Below are 23,613 nucleotides of genomic sequence, written 5' to 3' on the forward strand. Positions count from 1 at the left end.
ACATAGTTAAAAAATAAAAAAAATTTATATAAATGTCAATAAAAAATTTAAACAAAGAGATTTATTTAAAACCAATTAAAATAATAGAAGATTACAAAATAATTTAATCTATAAATGTTAATAACAAATAATCTAAATACTTATGAAAAAGATGTAATACTGTTATCCATTTATAATTTCTATCATTTGATATTTATTTTAATTATACATGATCACACTTGATTTGTTCTTATTTTCCTAAATTTATACTTTATAAAAATTAAAAAAAAAATCTGTAGAAATCAAATTTTATTTGTGTCATTATTCGGCAAATGATTAAATACAATATTGTGATTTTTATTTGATATAAATAAGTGATTTAATAATATGCATTTTGAAACACTCTTACTATTATTATAATTTAAAATTATGTATTGCTGATACGTGTAAGAAATATTAAAGGAGTTGAACAATGATTTAAAATGAAATAATAATCTTAATACTTTTAGCGTGTACTTGTCATTAAAATATAATTCAGTTTATTAAAGTAACGTTTGGCTTGATGAGAATTGTTTATAGTTTAGTTTTGTGCAAAAGAAAAGAAAATGATTGGATAAGTGAAGTGTTTTCACGTGACATGATGGTTAAGCACTAAATTAATTAGGCCTTATTGCTCCAATTAGAAGTTACCTGGACGGGAAGCATGACAAATACGAACAACTGTGCAAAATGTACGACCACCAGTTACAGATCAGAGACTAATTATAATTAAATAAATAAATCATTGGAACCTTGGTCGCACTTTCGGTGGTGGACCTATTACTACCACCAGTAGCTCACACTGAAGGACAGGATGAGATAACCCCTTTCCACGGCTCCTAAATGATTGTTAATTTCTAACTCTAATTTAAATTGAAAGTTAAACCAGCAGTGTTAAAATACCAAACTCTCAAATACACTTCACTATATAGAGATCAAATAGGGGAAAAATATTGAAAAAATTCAAGTCGAAATAGCACAAAGATTAAAACAATTTTCGCAAAGGTTAAAAATCATTTCCACCATCAACGAGTATAAAATTTTAAATTTGTCTGATCAACTTATTGAGGATGACTTTTTGTTTCTCGTCCAGCACCATACGTCCTTTTTTTTTTTGGCTTTTTGGACAAACAGGATTTCAAATGAAATACGCGCATGTCTTTGTTCATATATGTAACTCAATTGAGAATCTTCATATATATATATGCTCACAACTCACACCAACATGCTCAGCTGGTAATAAACCCCAAGAAATAAATCACTGCAATCAATTAGTTCTTTTTTTCTTTTCTCTCAGTTAGAAAAATGGAATAATTTAATTTGGGCCTTGAGGATCCAGCTTTAAATTGGGCTCAGATCCAACGACAAACAATGTAATAGATAGTACTGTACACGTGTCAAACAGAGGTTGGAACCACGTATGTTAGTTTGAAACCACACACAGAACAGTTGAAGTTCCCTCCAAGACTTGTGGAGTCGAAACGTTTGGTAGAACAATGGCATCCACAGCGTCGCCGATGACGGTTCAGGCGGGTCGGGTTCGGACCCTGAAAGAAGGTTCTCGCGGAGAATCGGGTTTGGGTCCGGTCGTGTACTGGATGTTCAGAGACCAACGTGTGACAGACAATTGGGCTCTGATCCACGCTGTTGCTGAGGCCAACAAAGCCAACGTTCCCGTTGCCGTTGTTTTCAATCTCTTCCACACCTTTCTTGGCGCCAAATCCCGTCATTTAGGGTTCATGCTCAGGGGCTTGCGCCAATTGTGCCACCGTATGCAACACTCTCTTCAAATCCCCTTTTTCTTGTTCCAGGTAATACTAACTTGCATACTTATTCACGCTAAGTCGCTAACAAAAACTAATAACTAATATTTGGCATTCACCTTTTGTTTGGATAAACTTTTTTTAGCTAATTTTATCTTCTCCAATTGGAAAAGCTAACTTACAGAAACTCTTTCATTTAATTTCTTCAAAAACTGTTATGCATAAACTATTTCATTTTACTTTCTTATTTTCGGTTAACGCACCAGTACTTAGGTTTGATCCTTCAAAGATGTTGTTTCTACTTTCTATTTATTGTAGGGAGAGGCAGAGGAGACAGTGCCAAAGTTTCTTAGAGAATGTGGAGCTTCACTTTTGGTGACGGATTTCTCACCTTTGCGGGAAGTACGGAGGTGTAAAGAAGAGATATGCAAGAGGGTAAGCGATTCGGTTGCTGTGCATGAAGTGGATGCTCACAACGTTGTGCCCCTTTGGGTTGCCTCTGATAAATTGGAGTACAGTGCTAGGACCATCAGGGCGAAGATAACCAAAAGGCTTTCTGACTATCTCGTTGATTTCCCTGACATTGAAGTTGAGCCACCAGCTGGGAAGTGGGTGGCTACTGAGAACCATTCCATTGACTGGGATGATCTCATTGCTGATGTGTTAAGGTTAGACTTAGAGTTAGAGTTGTTCCATAAGCCCAAAACAAATCATGTGGATATGCTGACCCTGACTTGATATGATTGTTTTTGGAAAATTACTAGGAGAGGAGCAGAGGTTCCTGAAGTTGATTGGTGTGAGCCAGGGGAAATTGCCGCAAGTGAAGTATTAATGGGAAGTAAAAATGGATTCTTGACTAAAAGGTTGAAAGGTTATTCCCTGGACCGCAACAACCCGTGCCACCCCAATGCGCTTTCTGGCTTATCTCCCTATTTGCACTTTGGACAGATATCTGCTCAGCGATGTGCTTTAGAAGCACGTAAGCGGCGAAATTCACATCCTCAAGTTTGTTTACTTGCCCTGCACTTGATTCTTAATTATTTTTTTTATGTTCTTTCCTTCCCAAAAATTGGTGATAATTGATAAACATCTTTTTACCTTGTGTTTAGCATAACCTTCCTTCTCTTGACTTGTGGTCTAAAGGCAATTGATGCTTTCTTGGAGGAGTTGATTGTGCGGAGAGAGCTTGCTGATAACTATTGCTTCTACCAGCCTCATTATGATTCATTAAAAGGAGCATGGGCATGGGCTCAGAACACCTTAACTGAACATGCCACTGATAAGCGAGAACATATTTACACGTGAGTCACATTTATTTGTTTTTAACACTTAATGTTTTTGTTTACTTGCAAGCTCATGTAGTTTTTGGATTTGCAGGAAGGAGCAGTTGGAGAAGGCACAGACAGCTGATCCTGTAAGCCAATCTTTCGTGGATAATAATAATACTCTTATTTAAAACATCCTGACACCTTTAAAGACATTCACACTTTCTTTTGAAAAAAATAATTTATTACTCTTTGAGTTCACATTTTCTCAATGCTTCTATATTAATATTTAATGCATTATTACACTTCAGCTCTTTCTAAATCATTGGGTTTTTTACTGCCTCGTTTGGAATTTGCCTTAATAAACATTATATTGTTTTGTTGCAAATATCAGCTCTGGAATGCTTCTCAGCTGGAGATGGTTCACTATGGGAAAATGCATGGTTTTATGAGGTAAGCAACTTCTTGATGAATTCTTATCTCCTTTTTGTTGCCTTCTAAAGAGTCTTACAGCTCTACTTGATCTCTTTCCTTTCATTTTGATTGATAAGCCTGCATTATAGAGAGAGTAAACAAGTGAGTCATGCATACTAAAAAGTAATGTTCAGTACATCAAAATAGAAACTTAAACAAGAATATCTGATCACCATTATTTGAAAGCTAATTAAAGGCCGACAAAAGGAAAACACAACTCAAAGAATGCGTGTCATGAATATCTAGTTGACAAACTAATGCTGTGCTAGCCGTATAATATCATTGGTGGAATTTTATTACTGATTTCACATGACGCTGTGTCGCTGTATAATATCTTATCAGAGACTCACCATATCTCTTGCAGTATAAATTTAGCTTCCAAAGGGAGCCTTACATATAAATACACTTGTTTCCTAAATTATAAAATTCCATGTACAGAATGTATTGGGCAAAGAAGATACTTGAGTGGACACGAGGACCTGAAGAAGCCCTTGAGATATCTTTGTATTTAAATGACAAGGTAATATTCAAAACTCTGGTCAACATAGAGAAGTAATCTAGTAATAACATATTACATATGTTGTTTTCATGAAATGAAGGTTATTACAATTTGTAAAAATGACTGCAATTTCGCCTGACTGCAGTATGAATTAGATGGGAGAGATCCAAATGGTTATGTTGGCTGCATGTGGTCAATATGTGGGGTTCATGATCAGGTTCGCCTACATTGTTCTTCTCATTGAATACAATTTAATTTCAATGTTGAGGAAGATTTCTTTTTGGTATATGGTGTTTTTTTATCTCTGTAGGCTGTGGTAATTACTTTTTCTGCGGAAGTGATTTGAGCTTGATCATAAAAAAAAACTAACAGAATTCTTAGCTTTGGCATTTAACTTTTTATGATGCATTTCAGGGTTGGAAAGAGCGGCCCATTTTTGGGAAAATTCGATACATGAACTATGCAGGCTGCAAAAGAAAATTTGATGTCGATAAATACATTGCATATGTCAATAAATTAGTTCGTGAGCTCAAAAAGAGGAAGGCTGAAAACTTGCTATCTCAAAAGGAGAAAGTAGTTCGCAGTTGTGATCCTGAAGATTGAAGCATATATGCTTTTATGTTTCTAGGCATATTATGTATTTAGTTAGAAGTGCTAACAAAACATTTTCTAAGATACTTTTTTTAACACATTTTATTATTGGTTAAAATATATGGGAAATTACAAAGAGTGAGATGACTTCATCAAATAGTGAGAAGAAAGAAGTGAGAAAAAAAATTGTAATTTTCAATAAATTTTAATCAATAATAGAGTGTGTTTAAAAGAATGTATTAGAGAGTCTTATTGATATTTTTCATTTAAGCAGAGTTGCCATTGTTTGGCGGATGATATTTCAAGCAGGAAGCCAGGAACAATCTTGTAATTTGCCTTGAGTTTTGAGTACGGCGTTGCCGTCCTTCATTGATTCACATCCTTATGGTCGGTTAATGAAATTGTAACTGCTTGTGTTCCAACTCAAACTAGTTGGTCACATACTCACATTTTAGAGGTGATAGGGAACCGTTAGAAGCAATCAAGTTGTTTGAACTATTTTAGGGTATGCTCCAGTTTCCTTCATTTGGGTAGTGATCCGTAAAAATATTCTCGTCTTATTTTTAGTCCAATTTTTTAGTACTCCATTTCTCAGTGTGATTGTTGAAGTTAGTAAAGAGGCATGACAAGAAGAAAATCAACTGACTAAATGATAGAAAGGTACAATTCTTTTGGACCCTCTAGAAAATGTTAACATTCTTCATACTACTGTATGAACACGTTGCTTAAAGCAATACTTATTTGACACTTTTGGTGGGAAAGGTCACCAAATTAATTAAGTTAATTTTTTGTTCCATTTTTTACAAAAGAACATAACTTGCATGTTTCAGTGCCTGATTGTTTTTTTATTTCAATTGCGATTTTCAAGATAATTTTTTATCGGGACAGAAATAAGTTGCTTCGAGAGAAATAAAGTTTATCTAATTCATAAACTAACGATCCTAACTTGAAGCTACTACCATTGACAAATTTAAAGATCACGTAGCTTCTTTCTCGAGAAGAGTCTAATGAAATCATTTGCTATACGAGGTTTTAGGTTTAAATCTTTTTGTTGTCTATTGTAAAATAAATTGTAACTAATTTTAATAAATTCATGACTTATTGCACATATTCACGTAATATAATTATTGGTTGAAAGAACTTTTTTTAATACAATAGCAACAATGAAGCTTGAATCTAGAACTCAAATTCCCACCACTAAACTGATTCTAGTAAGTTGAAAGTATTTATTGTTTACAACAAAGTGTTCTCTAGCTTAACTAGTTTCTTGTCTAAATCAATCTGTTCACTGAAAACTAAAGTTATTCTCGTTAGTAACCAATGAAGATTATTCCTGTTAGTCTGTTCACAAGGAGTCAAATTTCCAAAGAATTTGTAATATCAAGATGATTAAATTATATGATTACAACACACACACACATATCATATATATATATATATATATATATATATATATATATATATATATATATATATATATATATATATATATATATATAAGTAAGCAGAAGCTCATATTTTAGTTCTCAAACCCTTAACATCATATCTGGATATCATCTAATGAAAGCTCATGCGTCGTTATCATCTTTAATTTCTGCAGAAGAGGAAAAATAGCATGGAAGAATGGTTATGGCAATTCCTGGATAAGAAACACATTGCATTTGCCATTGAAAAAAGGTATAGCTTCAATACCGTAATAAATTGTGCTGGGTCATCAAGACTTGATGAGCCGAGAATAATTTCCCTCTTTAGCTTTTCGGTAAGCTTATGGCAAACCCTAAGCTGAGGATTCAAATTTAAATAAGTTATCAGAACAGAAATATCAGGGGGGGTATTGAATAATACAATCCCATTTTATATGTATATATAAAAATATCAAACCTCAGATCTGGTTGCTCCACCAACAATGAATACAAAAATTCGTTGCCCCATCCTCCTGAAATCACTCGATGCATGTCTAAGCACTGAATCGCTGTATGCCATCACAAAAATATAAAAATATACACATCAGAAATTTGCCGCTTAGTTGACAATTTCAACAGAGACGGGTATTTCCCTACATATAGTAATAAAAAGCTAAAGCAAGTCTAAACAACTCAGAATGAGGGGGAACAATAAGCAACCACATAGAGCCAAAGGGAAGAATAGGGTTAGTGGATGAAGAAAAATAAACTGATCTCATCAGAAGCAGTTAGACTACTGGATACTGATTACACAAAAAAAAAAAAAAAGATTACTAGATACTAATGAGGAAAGAAAATTAAACCTTGAATATCCATCTTCAGAACCTCGTGGTCGAGCCCAAGTTGGTGTTCGTCTTGATCTCATTGAGTGAGGATTTTGGTTTACAGGTCCAGAAAAAGGTGAGCCATGGTAAGATGGACTTGGATCATTCAAACATGGATAATCTTCCTTTGACAATTCATTTTTCGTGAGTTTTTCAAGGAGTTCCTGAATAAACATCCACTCATGAAACATGAAGACATCATAAAGAGATTCTTATAATTTAAAAATTGATCATCATATGGAAAATGGAGTTTTCCTAATTTTTATTTACATTGCACAATCACAATGATATTAAAAAAAAATCAGAATAGTAAATAGCTGTTTTCTTATTTCACATATTTGCAGTAAGAATTAAAGTCAGAATCTTCAAACGACCAACTACATTGTAAACACTTAGTTTTATGTTAATGCTATCCTCTCAGTGAAATTTTCATCAGTGAATGAATGCATATTCTGTGGGAAGATCGTTAGATCTTATGAACCTAAGTTGTACCTCTATTATGGGATAAAAGCGTGATAGCTGCCATTTCTCTTCTTCCCCAGGACGATCTTTCCTTGCAGCACGCTTCTTCTGACAACTTAAAAGAACAATTTTCATACAAAACGTAATGTTGAAAAATTCATGTATCTTATCTACAAATTAATATCTTTACCTTATGGATATCAAACTTAAGACCAAAAGCAGTGGTCAATTTTTTTTTGGTAACTGGTTGTCCTCCAAGCATTCTCATATTGTGAACAACGTTCATATCCTCTTCTGTCAATTTTGCTAGCTGAGAAGCATGAAAAGTAAAAATTGGATAACATCATTGCAGTTGTTAGGAATTGTATATTTAACAGCATATTTATCTTTAAAATATAAAATGAACAGCAAGTGGAAATTAAGTTGGTAACCAGTAAGAAAGAAACCATACCCTCATCAAATTCTGACCCTTTTCTCCCTCAAATTTCTCAGGACAAACAGATGCAAGAATCATTAACAGGCGCAACTTATTTTCATGGGCTATATCCTGCACAAATGAGACATTAATATGAAATTTAAAAGATGAAAGGCTTTCTCATTTTGATATATGCATTTGATTAGGTGTAAGGAAGATCCACTTTCTTTCCCTCTCAGAATTTCTTACTTCTGTCATGGTAAAAAATTTGATCACATCTTTTGTAGTTGCATCTCCAAAAACAAGATCTTGCTCCAGCTGGCCAAGTTCCCGTAGTCCTGACTCCCTAATGATTCTATTAATTTTTCCTGCAATCTGGACAAGAAAGCCCATTGTTTATATTGCTATGTAATTAGCACCCATGATCATAATCAGATTCACTGTCTTATTTAATGGTTAAATTAGTCAGCGATTCCCTGTATACTTGAGGACTTAACAGCCCCCCTATTAACTAGAACCAAATAATAACTGGACTTTCCTTTTGAAACTATAGGAACCGGTTTATAGGGTTAGTTTTGATAAACTTTTCAAAAAGCACTTGTAGGAGAAGAAAACAAGGAGATAAATTTTTCCCATAAGTCAATAAACATGTTCACCTCAACTTTTGAGAAGCCCTTTCATCAAACTTCTTCAAAGGTAAAGTTGCATGAGTTAATTTCACTTTAAGGTTAAGTTTGATTCATTTTTTCTCTTATTATAAGTTTATCATAACTTGATAGTAGTTTTTAAACAGTAAGGACCTGAAAAAAATTTAACCTTATTATATTCATTGACACACAATTAACTTTTATATTAATAAACTGAAAAAAAAAATTAACTTCCAGAAATATCTAACAAACTTGAGTGCAAAATTTTATTTATTCTATCATCCATCAGCAAGAATCATGATTGCAAGCAATAATATTGCATCATTAAACAGGGAGGTAGTAATACAGGAAAAACAAAGCTAAAATGATTACCCAATCAGGAAATTAAGAACCTGGCATTACCAGAGATTACAATAAGATTTTTCTAAGAGGACAAACGCTAACTGTAGAACACCTCTTCTAGGCAGCTTCAGAGTGTAGATAGCACATTTATTTGTGCAAACCATATCATATAATATAGTGATTATAAGAAAAACAAGTTGCATTACAAAAGAACTAACCTCTACATGGAGGGAGAGCTTGTCAATTTGTTCACTGTACTGTGGAAGTGCTTGAACCATCTTTTGTATGTCCCTTGTTGACATTTCACTGCTACTTCTATAAATACAACAAAATTCAATAATTTAAGTTTGTTATGACGAGAACTAGATGAATAAATCAAAACTTCCATCAAACAATAAATCTAGGCTTAGCTAAATCAATAAAAGGTCAAAATTTCTCAACAACTTGCCTTTAATTTCCAATCAAGGACTTGAACATTTGACACAACAGCATGATTTTAAAATGATTCAATAGAAAACAGGGAGTTTTAAACAACACATGGAATCCTTCAAGTCCTTGCATAATAATTCCTAGTGCTAGATAAAAATAGTTTTAAATATGAAATTACCCCCCAAAATATATGTTTAAAATTTAAATGTTATAGTGAGGGCAATATTGCAAAATCTTCCCCAAAAGCTGAATGGATGATCAAGTAGGACAACAAATGTCTGCTCAAACATCTATTATTATGCTCAAGGAGCTCAATACTATGTTTAGGCCAGGCAGCCAAAGAAGCTCAAAGTGATTAAAATAAGCTATGTAGGACAACATTATTTTGACATGGTACCAACTAAGCTATTTGTGAAAGTTCAGGTGGTAAGTGGAGCTAAGAGTAAGACTAAATATTTAATAGCCATAGATAAACAATACCATTGACATGCCCATCCAAGAAACGAAGTTTCTTTCCAACATGGCCCATATTCTTGAGCTAGTGTTTATCATACTATTTTGAGCATCAAAAACTCAAAATTATCAGAGCTGGATATTAAATTCAGATTCTCAGTTAATAAAGCTTTAATATGAAGGGTAATTACATATCCCAGAGGGTAGTTTGACCCATATTCTCCTTGTCATGGTACAATACAAAGTGGAATCAAATGGTTTACTTTGCTATCATATGGCCAACCTCAAGTTTTTTCCTTTATTTTGTAATCAGAACCGTCAAAATGGGCTGAAACCCATGGCTGGAAGGGACTATTTTTGGGCCGGGCTGGACTATTTTTTGGTTACACTTCACGATCACCTTAAAAAATGGATCTGTCCCCCTATGACCCGCTCCACCCGGGCTGAACCTATGGTGGCCGGGTTAACCCACCTAAAAAATGTAGAAAAATAAAATAACAAACATGAAATGCTTTTGTCATTTTTTCTAAATTTCTGTTATCATAAATTTATAAGGTGGGCTGGGTCCAACGGGACAAGATGAGTTAGCCCATTTTGACAGTTCTATTTGTAATATGAAAACATATAAGCAGCATGGAAGCTAAGTTTAACTTCAGTTTCACGACTATGGTTTGATCCAAATTAATTTTGTCCCATGGAACAAAAAATCAATACTTTGCCATCTATCATTTGCTCCTTTGTCATATCCCTGTGGTGCAAACCAGAAGGGAATGTATTTAAGTTTTCTCACAGATAGCAAGCTGTTGCAAAATGGATGATAAAACTCAGCGATTATGTGATAACAGAGCAAACCATGAGATGGCAAAGTGTCAATTTTCATATCACAGTGTGGAATGAATTTAAGCAAACCATACAGTTTTATGAAAATATATATACAAATTAAAAAATTAGCCAAATATTTAATTTCTGATAATGACTAAACCATTAAGCTCAGCATCAATATCCTCTTATATAACAATTCCATTCCTGAGAAACCACCAGATAATTATCACTCACTTTGAACCATGTTGTATTTGTGCAGCTTTGTTCTTCGAAATGAAGTTGGTCATCTTCTCATGCAGCTGTTCACTAGCCTGGAATGGTCATCAATATCAAAAGGTATTCATGTTGCTTAGACCTATTATAGTAAAGGCATAAAAGCAGGATGTACATATGCAATATGAGCATGGCGAAGTTCGAGCCATATAGGATCATGATCCTCCAAAAGAACCTCTTTTCTCTCTGCTGGACCACCGGATTTGCCAGGAACCTTAAAAATACAGAAGATTTTGTGTTTATGTATAAGAGAGTTAACACAAAAATTCAGAGTGAGAAGGGAAAATTGTAGAAGTTACTTCATGAACATATTTATTTCCCTCCATATTCAGCAAATCATGACACATGGCATCATAAGTCCATTCATGTATCACAGGAGCAATCTACAAAATCAGAATAATAACCTCACTGTAAACATGACCATTTGTCAAGAGAATATTACAAGTCAATGACCAACAAATGGAGCTAAGAAACCTGATCAATAGATCTGTCAACAATGAGCAATTCACAGGTCTCTGTCTGAGGAAAATTAGGTATACTTTTTTTATATTTCATAAGACAGTCCCAGACTCCAGCAGCAAGCTTTGTAGGAATAAGATCACGGAAAGTAGTCATTGTGGTTGCATCTAGGGACTTGGCAGCACGAAAGCGAACAGAAGGAAATTCCTTAAAAAAACATTTACATGCTTCAGAAGACTTCTCAATCACATGTTTGAACAATTATAAAACATTGACTACAATTTATAGTATCCTTGTCACAGAGCAGTATCCACATACTCTTAAAGAAGCAAAAACTGTAGCAATCCGTTTTGCCATCACATTCAAACACGTAACACCTTTATGATTATTCTCTTCATCCCCAAATAGCTCCTCTAATGCCCTCTCATTATTTGTGATGAAACCCTGCATTAACATGACAAGAAAACACCCCAAAATTGAAGGCATCCAATAATGGAATGATGATGGCATTAGAAAATATATTTTTTTCCCTAACAAGCACAATTAGAAATTGATTTTCGAAATGGAAAGATCTCAACAACCCAGCTTCGTGAATGTTGAGTTCCTAATACGTAATAACGAATAAGATAATGTAGAAGATACACATGAATGATCAAAATTGCCAATTTGCATAGATGGACTTCCTAATCCACATTTTCTTGTTGTTAACTTTTCACTTCTTGGATAGTACTTAAATTTACTCCACATCAAGCTTCTAACTCTGCAAATTCAGCGAAGTTTGCTTTCTCAGTTTATTCAGTGTTTCTAGCATAGCCTTTTGTTTATATCTGGGGAAGGTTTTCTCAACAGCTAATAGATTCTAATTAGTTTAACTGGAAGAAAATCCTGAATCATCACTTGAAACTCATTCATGGCTATGTGGAATTGGACCAAAACAAGGAACGCTTCTACATGCCATAAGTTTTGAGATTTATTAACAATCAAAAAGGAAAGAACATAATTATATGCATATTAAACAAGTGAGATATATTATAGATGGAAGGCAAAATAAATCCAAGTACAAGTGGGAAACCACATACCTGGCTGTCTATGGGAAAATACTCCAAATTCATCTGCATATGCCATCCAAATGAGAGGGAAAATCACAATAAGCAATGTCATTGATTGGGAACAATTATTAATTCAAGTACAATCTAGTTTTTAAACAAATATCTTCACCTCTCTCAATGCACCTAATCGAGTCAACACCTTCGTATCTTTCTTAATGTCCATAACTAATTCTTTGGAAATAGCTGAACTGAAGAAAACAAATGCCCTACAGGAACACAGAATAAAACAGACTTGAAAACAAATAAGTTATCAAAGCCATGATGAATTACAGATGGGAGATATTATAATGACCACCACATACTTCCTGTATAAGGGTGTCCTTCCAGACATGTCTGACAAAAACATAATTACACTGCCAACAAAATGGAGAGAAAATCACTAAATAAGGACCAACTCAAAAAAAAAAAAAGAGAGAAGAAATATAACTAAATTCCACATCAAGGCTAAATGAAAATGTTCCACAGTCAAAAGAATGCCACATATTAATTATTCAACAATTTACATCATAAATGAATAATTAGGAGAGATAGAGAGACAAAGTAATGCCTCATCATGTGATTTGTGGAGAAATAAAAGTAATAGAAATAAAAAGTAAAGAAATAATTCATAACATATTTGGAAGTAAACATAAGGATAAATTAAATAAAGAAACAGTTTAATAAAAATGAAACAAAAGGGAAACTAATTGCCAGAGAATTTAAGAGGGGAAAAAAGGTAGAACAAAAGCAACGATGTATAGCTTTCAAAATTCAAAAGTCTACCAATTTATATTCCCCAAAATGCTTTGTAAACTACAATTTTATCAAGACATTAGTTGCGTACTTCAAAACATATTGCAATATTGTAGGACCACAAAAAAGGAGAAGATGTATTACTTTTCTCTGGTTGGCTGGATGAAATATATAGCATCCATGGTGGGCAATGGCTGCCTTCTCTTGTATATGTCTTCAACCACTACAAAAAGAGCAGCAAAATTTCACAACATACAACAAAAAAACCTAAATAAAAGGAGGCTTAATGGATGAGGCTCCCATCATTATGAAAATAACCTTACCTTACAAAGGTGTTCATAAATCGATGCAGTCCAATACAAACAGCAGAAACCAAAAAGAAAAATCAAAATCCGATATTTTTTATGGGATAGGTTTCAATTTTGATTTTAAAACTGATCCAAAACAAATTGAGCTAAATTCATTCACACATATATAGTTTTATTTATGAAAGTATCATACCACTCATATTTGAATATTTATTTTCCTATTCTTTTCGAGAGGGATGCGCTTAAAATTTTACAATATAGAAAATACATGTATTTACTTTTGCATCTTATCATTATTATCAATGACAATTGATTAATAGCCATGAATATTTAAGAAAATATTCACATTTCTTATGCTTGTCTATGCTAAAGCATCTTTGTAATGCAAATTGTACTTCATTTTTTTAATTCCTTTATTATTGAAAGTTCAATTTCATGCTTCTTTTTTTCTTAAAAATATATCTTGTTGGTTTTGGATTATTTTTTCTGTTTTGTCGGTGTCTACATCAACTTTTACAGTTTGTTTATTCCAACAACTTAATTTCTAATTCACGTCTTATTATTTTGATGTTAGTTGTATATTTCTTTGTTTTGGATTAGATTGAAATGTGTTCTTGTGTCTCCTGTTCTACTTTATTATATAGTTTTGAGTTTTTTATTTTGATAAAATTAGTAGTAATAAAGAATGAACAAAAGAGGATAAGATATCTTTAACAAATCCAGAAAACAAGACAAAAGCAAACAAGATAATTGGTGACTTAAAAATGCTTGCAGTAGGTTTGTGTAGGTTTTTTTAAGTAATCTAAATACAAAATGAGCTACATTTGTTGCCTCCTAACACCCCTACATACTTAGGTGTGTGGAGAGACTATTTCCCCAACTAGAACCTATGAACACCAGGTCACAAGGCAGCAATGTTATATTCTGCGAAGGTTCTCCCTTTATACAAGAAATAAAATTAATTGTACAAAACCTAAATGAATTGTTACCTAAATAATTTTCTTCTATTGTCATATCAACTGAATTAAATATTAAATTATTAATAATTAATACAATTGTTTATTTTAATGGAACAATTAGAACATATTAAAACTTCTGACATGGCAAGGACATGAAAATAAGCATAATCACGTCAAGTTTAACAAGTGCGGAAACATTTGAAGTTTCAATTCAAAATCAAAAGGAAAGAAACTAGCATCAAACTCTTAATAATATCTAATTCTAGAAGAGAGAAGTGGGTGCCAAACATACTCCTAGAGTCTTTTTGGAATTGAAGTAATGAGAGGATGGGCTGGGAAAAATTACCCTAATTTGGAAATTTGAATTTTCCAAGAGGAAATGGAACGTGAGGGGGAATAGCTTTGACTTTACATATAAAACTTGTCATTTACTATTAAAACATCATGGCACATTAAAACAATACAAATTATGGGATAAAACAATTTATTGGTTCTTAATAGAAAGAAAAATGACTGCTTACATGAAACACCTTCATCAGTGATATCAGTCATCTTGCATGAGTGAGACATTATCTTCACAGTAAGTTTATCCATTATTAATACCTGCAGGCAAGCAACCCATGAACCAGTATAAGATGGTAATCATTGAATTTTCAACTTTTACTTGGTACTTTAGTTTCTTTAATTCACCTTCAATACTTCACTCAGATGTAAAATATGTTTATAGTTGGCTACATGTATGCCAATTACCAACATGCATGTGTATCTACCTGTATTTACTGCATGGAAACTTGCCCACAAAGCATACTGCATACTAGTATAGATAACTAGAGGGAACTGATTAAATACTACTCACAATGATCCCAGTTCCAATATAGATCCAATGAATAAAGCAGGCACTTTAGAGACATGAATTAGTTAATTGACTGTAAATTTTAAACCTCAAATAAATAATACAGAAGGGTGAGTCCTTCACTCCTGTATCGTGACAAAAGATAAATGAATCAAGGTAGAATTCATTTAACTAATAGCATCATATACCTTCCAAGTTGATTTGGAATCCCCTGTTTTTGATGACCTCAGCATTTCATGTAATAATCCTGGAGATATGTCAGTAAACAGAAACTAAACAAGTTTTTCCAATCATAAATGATTAAAATTTTGAAAGGAAAAAGAGGAAAACCAAAAAGTATGCAATACTGCCAAAAGGCTGGGAAAATAGCATATATCCAAAAAATAAGCACTTCCATAATTCAAGACTTGCTTAACTCAGTCTATCCATTAATGCAAAGGACAAAACAGTGCCAAACGGAATCGGGCAATGAACCTAATGTCCTAAATTCCTATTTATAAGTGATTCCACAAACGTGTGATGTCCAAATTGCTCGGAAAAGTCTTGATATATCTTTGACGGGTGGGGTGAGATCACGCCAACGCGCAATTTCCCTCCTATAGCCCTCTCCTAACAACGTGGCCAAGAGAACATCAAGAGAGGGAAATCTGCTGAAACACGAAGAGCAAAACACCCCAGCGGGGGGGGGGGGGACATCGCATGCATACCAATCTCTCCTATTGGATTTCTCTTTATCATTTTGTGGATTAACATTATTTGATTATATATAATATTATTGGGTTGTTAATTAATACTGATTATGGAAATTGATATCCTGCTACTTAAATTATGAATTTATGTTGTTGAGCTTTTTATGTGAATGACCCATAATGAGCTGTTGGGGGGCTACTCAAGCGTTGCTTGTTGACATTCCTACTCTCATCTGATAACTGTCTCCCCCATTACTTTAGGCAGTTTTGACACACCGAATACATGCTTGTCAGATAAAACCAGTTTCTCTCCCAGTGGTGTTTTCTCTCATCAATAATGCAAAAGAAGGATTCATCCTTCACACCAGGTGCACGAATTCTAGCATGATTCTCTGGATAATAGAATGAGATAGATTATGATGGAACATGCTACGATATTGTGTCTACACGAGAAATTGATCGAGGCATTTGATTAAAATTTCCATCATGCTAGACATATCACCCTGGAATAATAATTCTTCCCTGAGCACCCATGGAATAGGCAATGGAAGCAAAATCATCCTGAAAACTCGATCACTCCTTTTCAACTATAAGCTCCGATTAATGGCACACGTTATTGCATAGAAGCAAAAACCACACTCCAGAGTTCAAACTCAATACCAAAAGCCTCTGAAACATGCTTGTCATGTAGCTAATAATAAAAGTCCAAAAGTAGAAGAAACCATGCGCCAAAGATAATAAACTTGGACACTAAGATTATGTTCAAACATAGTAACGAAAAGGAATAAGTCGAAAACCATGACCAATCATCGATGACTAACGCCTGAAGGAATAAATTATGAAGGGAAAAGGGGCTTACGCTCGCGGCTAATTTGCTTGAAACTTTTGTAGTCGGCGCCGGCGTAAGAAGAGGAATCGGAATCGGACATAGACATGTTCGCTTTGCTATGCTGCCCTCTCACGCTTGATTAAAATCGCTTCAGAGACGACGAGCACAGCCAGGGATCGTTGATTGATCACGATGAATGATGAATAGCGTACGCTCCCACAAACAAAAAGAACGAACGAAAAGGATTTAATTTGAATGTGAAAAGAGTTTAATACCCCATGCACTATATTTGATTTTTCAATTATTGTTATAAAAAATTTAAACCAAAACTGATCAATCATGATTCATGACGTGTTGGAGAATTGTCCAAACAAATTGCAAAATTCAATTGAAGCTTCAAATAGCGGTCGGGTTGGAATTGGATACTGCGAGTTTTCTTTTCCAGTATACAGAATAATCAAGTATATTAATTATTGAAATTATAATTAATTTTAAATTTAGTATTGATATAGTAGTGGATTTTTTTTAATTAATTAGTACTACTTTCTATGCACTCTAATGCTTCATTTCCATAAGTGCGGTGCTGTTCCGTCCACTGCTCCTAACCGAAGCATTTTGTGCTTTGTGCTGCTTGTATCCTCCAATAAGTAAAGAATAATCAAGCAAGTTTTGAAAATATTTACAAAATTTTTATTTATGTAATTTTTTTAGATTAATAAATTGCATATCACCTTTAAATTTTCATAATGGCTTATATTCCTAAGTTTATATATGAATTTTGCTAACTAAGCTAAAAAATTATACTACTATTAAAAATCGTATTAGATAGTAGATTGTATTAATATCTTTTTAATAAAAAGTTAATGATAGGAGACAGTAGCATAATAATAAAATAATATGCAGCAGAAATAAATTCTACAAACTAGCAAAAACTCCACAACTGTAGATTTAAATACTAAATCTTAATAGTTGAAATTTGGTGTTGTACCTGCCCAGTGGATCCTAGTTGAAGGGTGAACAAGAATATATTTGGAAGGAAAAATTTAAAATTTTAAAGAATTTTAAATTTTGAGAATTTTAAATGCTTTAATTTAAATTTTTTCATTTTTAAAATTTTGTGATTGGATAAAAAATTAAATTTTTTTATTTTTAAAATTTCTTATTTTAATAAAATAATTAAATGCATTATTTTTTAAAATTTTATATTTGAATAAAACAATTTTTTAATAAAAGAATTATTTTTTTCATTAATAAATTCTATGTACTATTTGTCGAGAGTGTGTTATTCCAATAAACCTGGGAACTGGAATCTGGGATTAATTTTTATCAATTTTGTTTTTGTATAGTATGGGTAGCACACTGCACTGACAAGCTACTAAACCTGGGAACTGGGATTAAAGACATGGAGCTTCATCTTGTGGAAGCTCTCAAGTTTCAGTTACTTTTATGCTGTTTTGTATCATTATTAATTAATTATGCATTAGTCATCATGCATGAATTGTGAGTTCAAGTATTTGCTTGATTGTTGTACGTACCTACATACTTAAAAATTCAGAAGGCAGGGGCGCAGAGGATGCAGGGATCCTTTCTTTGACTTTGGTGGTGACCTTTGAAGAGTGCAAAGAGGCTGATTGCGCCACAAGATAAAGCTACTTATTTCTAAAGGCATTCATATACTGTTCTCTTTTGTAGTAATATTACGTTTGATGCTTCAGTTTTCTCCTATCACGGAGTCTGTTTGTAGGTTTAATTTTAACCATTACTTGCTATTTTTTTTATAACTTATTCTCTGATATAATTTATAGGGAAAGTGGAGACTGTGCAAAGCTTGTACAATCTAAATGAAGGTTTTAGGTTGTGGTTAATTTTGTAGATGAACTTCTTGCCTTTGAAGAAGCATGGAAAGGAAAAGGCTCCCTGGATGGACTGGTAGAGTGGGTGAGTTTCCATTCTGCTACTTGAGGATTATGTGGGTTCATTTCTAGAATATTTAGACATCATTGATACTTATATGGAGAACGATGATTTTCATCTACATATTTGTCCCTAGAAAAATGTCCGCAACACACTCTTTTAAACACTATTTTAATTTTAGGTAAAATACCATACCTGCTCATGGACCATTGGTGGGTGTATAGAGAATTGAATAATAATGGCTCAACTTTTCTATTGCTTTGGAAGTGTTATATATTATACAGAAGGATTACAAAGAAAAGACTCGGCACATTTAAATTTAAATCAGTAATAACCTCTTATGTGCTATCTACAATTCAAAGCAAATACATTAATTTCAAACTGATATGCATAACAGCCCTGGCTGATAAAGTAGGCACTTCCACACAGGAGAGGGGAAGGACAGATTGAGGGTTAATTTCTCTTTCTCTTATTAAAATGGCGCTTTCACGGGAGTCCCTCATGTATCCTATTCAATATTCATCACGAGGCTACAAACATGTGAATAAATTTATTTATTTACGACAATATCAGATTATCTATTGTGTTCATATTCTAGTTGAAACACATGGGGCTAAGCTGCTTAATTGTAAACGCACACTAACTTTACAGTTATGTAGATAGCGATATTTTGAATATCAATCAAACTTTAAGTTAGCTGAAGTTGAGACATTCACTCGATTTCGTTTTAGCTCCCGATAACCATTAAGAAGAAAATGACTGTTCATATCTTGCCATGCCCCAATGAATAACGTACAAATACAGACAATACGGTGTTAGGATATAAAATTGCTAAAATAATACTTGAGAAATACAATGGATATGTAGCTTGTAATGGACTCAACATTTTCGTGAAGCTTGTAATGACTACAGCTCCTTAAACTATTTACTATCATGTTTGAAATTCTGAAGAAAATGAAGTCAGTCTTTATTATTGAGTAAACCATTATACCGATCCTTGAAATTATAATAACCAATAATTTTTAATCCTAAAATTTGTAAAAATAAAAGAAATCAATCCTTAAATTATTAGTATTTATTTTAGTTTCTAAATCATTTTAATCATAGACTTTAGCAACTACTATTAGTTACTTTGCGTTCTTAAATTTAGTGTGCAACTGTGCATCAATCAATTTATTCCTTGACTTTGTTGTGCATTAGTCAATTTAATTACTAGCGTCATAGACCAATTGATTAATATATACTAGCTGTTAACTTCAATGATTAAATTTATAATTGTTGTCAAATTCATTAATTGGACTAATTGATTTTGTAATATTAGAAATTAAATTTATTGGTGATGCTTATTTCAATAACTAGATTGATTGACAATTGTGAAAGTGAGACATGGGCTAAATTTGATGCTTATCATTTTAAAAACTTATTTTTTGTGTTGCTCTTTTAATTTGTTAACAATATAACTTTTGGCTTATCGATGATTACTTGATTTGGCAAGGGGAATCTGATTGAGGTCATGGCTTCGAGTATCCATACTGATGGAGATCTTAACATCCTCATTACATGATGCCTAATGCCTATAATGAGTGCAGTCTCATAACCTGGATTTTTTTGAAAATCCTTTAAATACATGTTTTAATCTTTAAAATTATACGAAACTCTTGTTTTAATTTCTAAATTTATAATATGCGTGATTTTGTCCTCTTTTGAAAAACAACATTCATTATGTTACTTTTTTTTTCTGATAGATATATTTTGTCGAAAGTAATTTTTTTCAATGCATTGTTAAAATGTAGATGCCTCTCTCAATGCTAGTGTAAATAAAAGTTATACTGTGAAAAAAATATAAAAGTTCATTATAATTTTGTAATTGTTTTGTTTCTGTATGTTCACAGTTGTTGACAAATTGCTATTAATTTATCAGACATGCTATTAGAACTTTGAGAAAATATATAGTATGCTATCTCGAACTTGATGGAGTCAAACACCACAGAGCTTCGAGTAAAGAAGTGGGGTTTTGTAAAACAATATACTGTTACTGATCAAATGAAAAGATGTAGAATAATACAACATGTATTTATATAAGATGGGTATGAGAACTAACTAATTAAATGATCCTAACAAATTGAAGTTAGTTGAGCGCCTAACTACTTAGCTCATTCAGTTACAATTGTATTTCATGTTCTCTGTTACATGCTATTGTCAATTTGGTTATCTTATGACTTATGCCCACCCAGTCTCAATTCTAGTGATTTGTTTATGCTGCGAGGCATTGAAGCAGCAAATCCTCTGAGATATTCAATGAATTCAGTCAGAAGCAGAACTCAGCAGCCAGCCTTTGGGAAGTATCTCAAAAGTTTTTTGTGGATGCAGAGAGTTGACTACTGGCAACGAGCAAATAACCTTTACGCTGATAAGACTTTTTCCAAATAGAAATAACGAATATTTTAGACATTGCATCTTAACGCGTCAACAACTATGGTGAACTTGCTTTTAACTGTTTCTAACCCGACTGCAGGGGCATCATGCTTCCTTCCTTTATGGTGTTGCAGACCGACCATTAAAGTCAAGAAAGTCATAAACCCATTCCAAAATCAAAAGAGCACAACACAACAGGCAATTGCAAATTAAGGAAAGGAAAAGACAGAAAAAGGAACAAGGAATGTTTATACATCTTTATTAAATAAATAAAGAAATGAATGATTTGTGATACAAGGATTTTACAAGAGAATGAATTATATATATACATACAAACAATATTGAGTTTAACTTCTTCTCACCGTGTAACACGACGAGTTAACATTAATCCTTTAATTTTGTGATATATATACTACATCCATAGACATACTCCTGTAGTATTTACAAAAAGGGAAGAAAAATAGGTTAATATGGCGGTGGATAAAACAAAATTCATTAAATTCATCTTCGAATAAAATGCACGTCCCCTGAATGTTGATCAACATGCTTAATCCATCTATGCCCCGAGCTGCTATTATTACCTCCAGAGGCAGACACGTGTGCCATGTCAAGTCCCTTCCCCACAGGAAGAAACGCCGAACGAACAAGACGCCGCGAAGAACCTTTCGCCACGAGGCTCCGCCATATAAAACCCTTGGAGTTTGAATTCGCGTTCTTACAGAGCAACACGGCACCTTTGTTACTCAACTTTGCAAGCCTCAGCACACGCGTAAAATCCTTCCTTCGAGAATCAACCACCAAGAAATCTACGCCGACCAAACCCTCCATCACATCCTCCGGTTCCCCAACCACGATCTCCGCCGTTACGCCCGCCTCGCCCATTCTCTCCACGTACTCCGACCTCGCCCGCTCGTCGGAAACTACGCACACGTGTCGTCCGCACGTGTGAGACCTCGCCACGGCTAATCCCACGCTGGTGGCAATAACTCCTCCCTGCGACCACGTCTCCACGATGAGCTGCGAGTTCCACCCCGCCGCCATGGCCGAAATAAACTCCGCCGCTCCTGATTCGCGGAAAACCTGACACTGCAAAACACCAAAGTTAATTAAGAGTTAGAACTCAGGAACACAAGTTTACGAGATAAGTTGATAATGAAGAAAACTAAATGGAAGGGTGCTTACAGATTGGACTGTGTGGATGTATGCTTTGGATGCTCTTTCTGGTGACCAGGCTAGTTTCATTTCTTTTCTTGAGTTTGTGTGAATTTGGAAAGGGGGATTGTGGGTGTGGGTTTTATTTATGTGGGACAGAGACCGTTGACATTTCGTGTTTTGCTGATTCAATTCAACCAACGTATTGGATTACGATAGCTGTGGGGATAACACCTCCTTTTCTCGCTGCTTTCTTCCTCATGGGCCGGAACACAATTACTTTACTACTACTCACCTGAATGACGTGTAATTACCAGACGACAAATTATTAGTTAATACTATTAAATCAAATTATATATTCTAGTTTTTTACATTCAAAATGAAATAATCATTAATTAATGGAATTGATGATGAATATTGCGAGTTAATAATATTAAGATGATAAAGAAAATAGCTGATAATTTTTCTTTCATGATGGGGAAAGGACTGATTAGTATCCAACTTTTTCATCTGGTTTTAGATTTTAGTGGTAGTTCTATTCATTGGGGCTTTCCCTTTTCATATGTTCTGTTCTAGATGCAATCGTAGCCTTGCGGACCAAGGCGACTGTGGTGATTGGTCAAAATCCCACAAAATATCTGAAAATATCCGCGTCACGCAAAAGATCAAACTTCCTTGTGTTTATATTTACGGTTTCAGTTTTACAACATATTTCTCTTATTTATTTACCTTTACCTTTTTTATAGACACATATTTTAGTATTTTTTTCACAAACCACGTGTATCTTTTAGAAACTAAAAATATAATTATGTTCTAGTAGAATATAATTATTCTTTTAACTATTTAATACAATTATATTCAAAACCTAAACTAAAAGCACTAATTAACTTGAAATAACTATGGATGGTCATGTTTCAAAAAAAGAAAAACATTTTCCTTATTTTTATAACTAATGACTGTAATTATTCTATATAAATGCATATAAATGTGTTGATTTATCTAATAACTAGGTTATCTTGAACTATTAACATTTTTTAAAGAAATATTAAAGTTTAATTTTAAAAAAGGATGAATTGGAAAATATAAGTGATTAAAAAAATCTTTAAAACATTTTTTGTTGAAGGAATTTTTTAATAAAAAAACACTTTCATTGAATAATAGTAACATATTCTCTTTCTAAAATCTCTCACATTTAATATGATTGTTCTAATTTATATATTGAGAGATATAACATCAAATATTATCTGGCTTTCTTTGTTTATATATATATATATATATATATATATATATATATTAGTTTTGACAAATAATTTGAAAATTTAAAAATATAATCTTACAGTAAATATTTAAAATTTTGTTATATTAAATTTAAAGTGCTAAAACTATTTTGTTCTAATACACTCTTTTATCAGCTATGTAAATAAATCTTTTATCTTTTTATTTTGTCCACCTTA

At 33.2% G+C, this 23,613-nt stretch overlaps 3 protein-coding genes across 4 annotated transcripts; 1 reads left to right on the plus strand and 2 right to left on the minus strand.

Moving 5' to 3' along the window:
* Positions 1-1,509: 1,509 nt before the first annotated feature.
* Positions 1,510-4,748, plus strand: PHR (CPD photolyase). Its single transcript, NM_001251781.3, has 9 exons — positions 1,510-1,829; positions 2,100-2,449; positions 2,546-2,786; positions 2,925-3,082; positions 3,159-3,195; positions 3,441-3,499; positions 3,959-4,040; positions 4,165-4,236; positions 4,434-4,748. Exons 1-9 carry the CDS (start codon positions 1,515-1,517, stop codon positions 4,620-4,622), a joined length of 1,503 nt encoding a protein of 500 aa, NP_001238710.2. The 5' UTR covers positions 1,510-1,514; the 3' UTR covers positions 4,623-4,748.
* Positions 4,749-5,787: 1,039 nt separating this feature from the next.
* On the minus strand, positions 5,788-17,060 carry LOC100783306 (SNARE-interacting protein KEULE). 2 transcript variants are annotated; one of them, XM_014763789.3, is made up of 21 exons: positions 16,709-17,060; positions 15,349-15,407; positions 14,829-14,910; positions 13,185-13,263; positions 12,611-12,661; positions 12,418-12,514; positions 12,279-12,311; positions 11,518-11,643; positions 11,215-11,406; positions 11,040-11,123; positions 10,856-10,954; positions 10,702-10,778; positions 8,982-9,078; positions 8,024-8,149; positions 7,811-7,906; positions 7,550-7,669; positions 7,390-7,464; positions 6,877-7,061; positions 6,492-6,582; positions 6,303-6,392; positions 5,788-6,204 (listed from the first exon to the last, which is right to left on the minus strand). In XM_014763789.3, exons 1-21 carry the CDS (start codon positions 16,782-16,784, stop codon positions 6,151-6,153), a joined length of 1,989 nt encoding a protein of 662 aa, XP_014619275.1. In that variant the 5' UTR covers positions 16,785-17,060; the 3' UTR covers positions 5,788-6,150. The 2 variants fall into 2 exon arrangements, with proteins under 2 accessions (XP_014619275.1, XP_003538607.1); XM_003538559.5 differs by having other exon boundaries at positions 7,390-7,467; positions 16,709-17,057.
* Positions 17,061-21,241: 4,181 nt separating this feature from the next.
* Positions 21,242-22,344, minus strand: LOC100787211 (uncharacterized). The gene is made up of 2 exons (XM_041006566.1): positions 22,190-22,344; positions 21,242-22,093 (listed from the first exon to the last, which is right to left on the minus strand). Exons 1-2 carry the CDS (start codon positions 22,247-22,249, stop codon positions 21,509-21,511), a joined length of 645 nt encoding a protein of 214 aa, XP_040862500.1. The 5' UTR covers positions 22,250-22,344; the 3' UTR covers positions 21,242-21,508.
* Positions 22,345-23,613: the final 1,269 nt, after the last annotated feature.

The sequence above is a fragment of the Glycine max genome, chromosome 11 (assembly GCF_000004515.6).
Source record: "Glycine max cultivar Williams 82 chromosome 11, Glycine_max_v4.0, whole genome shotgun sequence".
NCBI lineage: Eukaryota > Viridiplantae > Streptophyta > Magnoliopsida > Fabales > Fabaceae > Glycine > Glycine max.

What these genes read in the sequence shown, in the direction of transcription:
- PHR (NM_001251781.3), top strand. Translation starts at nt 1,515, where the DNA reads ATGGCATCCACAGCGTCGCCGATGACGGTTCAGGCGGGTCGGGTTCGG. An exon ending in CTCATTGCTGATGTGTTAAG is followed by an intron (nt 2,450 to 2,545) that starts GTTAGACTTAGA and finishes GAAAATTACTAG; the next exon opens with GAGAGGAGCAGAGGTTCCTG. An exon ending in TATGTGGGGTTCATGATCAG is followed by an intron (nt 4,237 to 4,433) that starts GTTCGCCTACAT and finishes GATGCATTTCAG; the next exon opens with GGTTGGAAAGAGCGGCCCAT.
- LOC100783306 (XM_003538559.5), bottom strand. Translation starts at nt 16,784, where the DNA reads ATGTCTATGTCCGATTCCGATTCCTCTTCTTACGCCGGCGCCGACTAC. An exon ending in CAAGCAAATTAGCCGCGAGC is followed by an intron (nt 15,408 to 16,708) that starts GTAAGCCCCTTT and finishes ACATATCTCCAG; the next exon opens with GATTATTACATGAAATGCTG. An exon ending in GCTTTTATCCCATAATAGAG is followed by an intron (nt 7,062 to 7,389) that starts GTACAACTTAGG and finishes ATGTTTATTCAG; the next exon opens with GAACTCCTTGAAAAACTCAC.
- LOC100787211 (XM_041006566.1), bottom strand. Translation starts at nt 22,249, where the DNA reads ATGAAACTAGCCTGGTCACCAGAAAGAGCATCCAAAGCATACATCCAC. An exon ending in ACATCCACACAGTCCAATCT is followed by an intron (nt 22,094 to 22,189) that starts GTAAGCACCCTT and finishes GGTGTTTTGCAG; the next exon opens with TGTCAGGTTTTCCGCGAATC.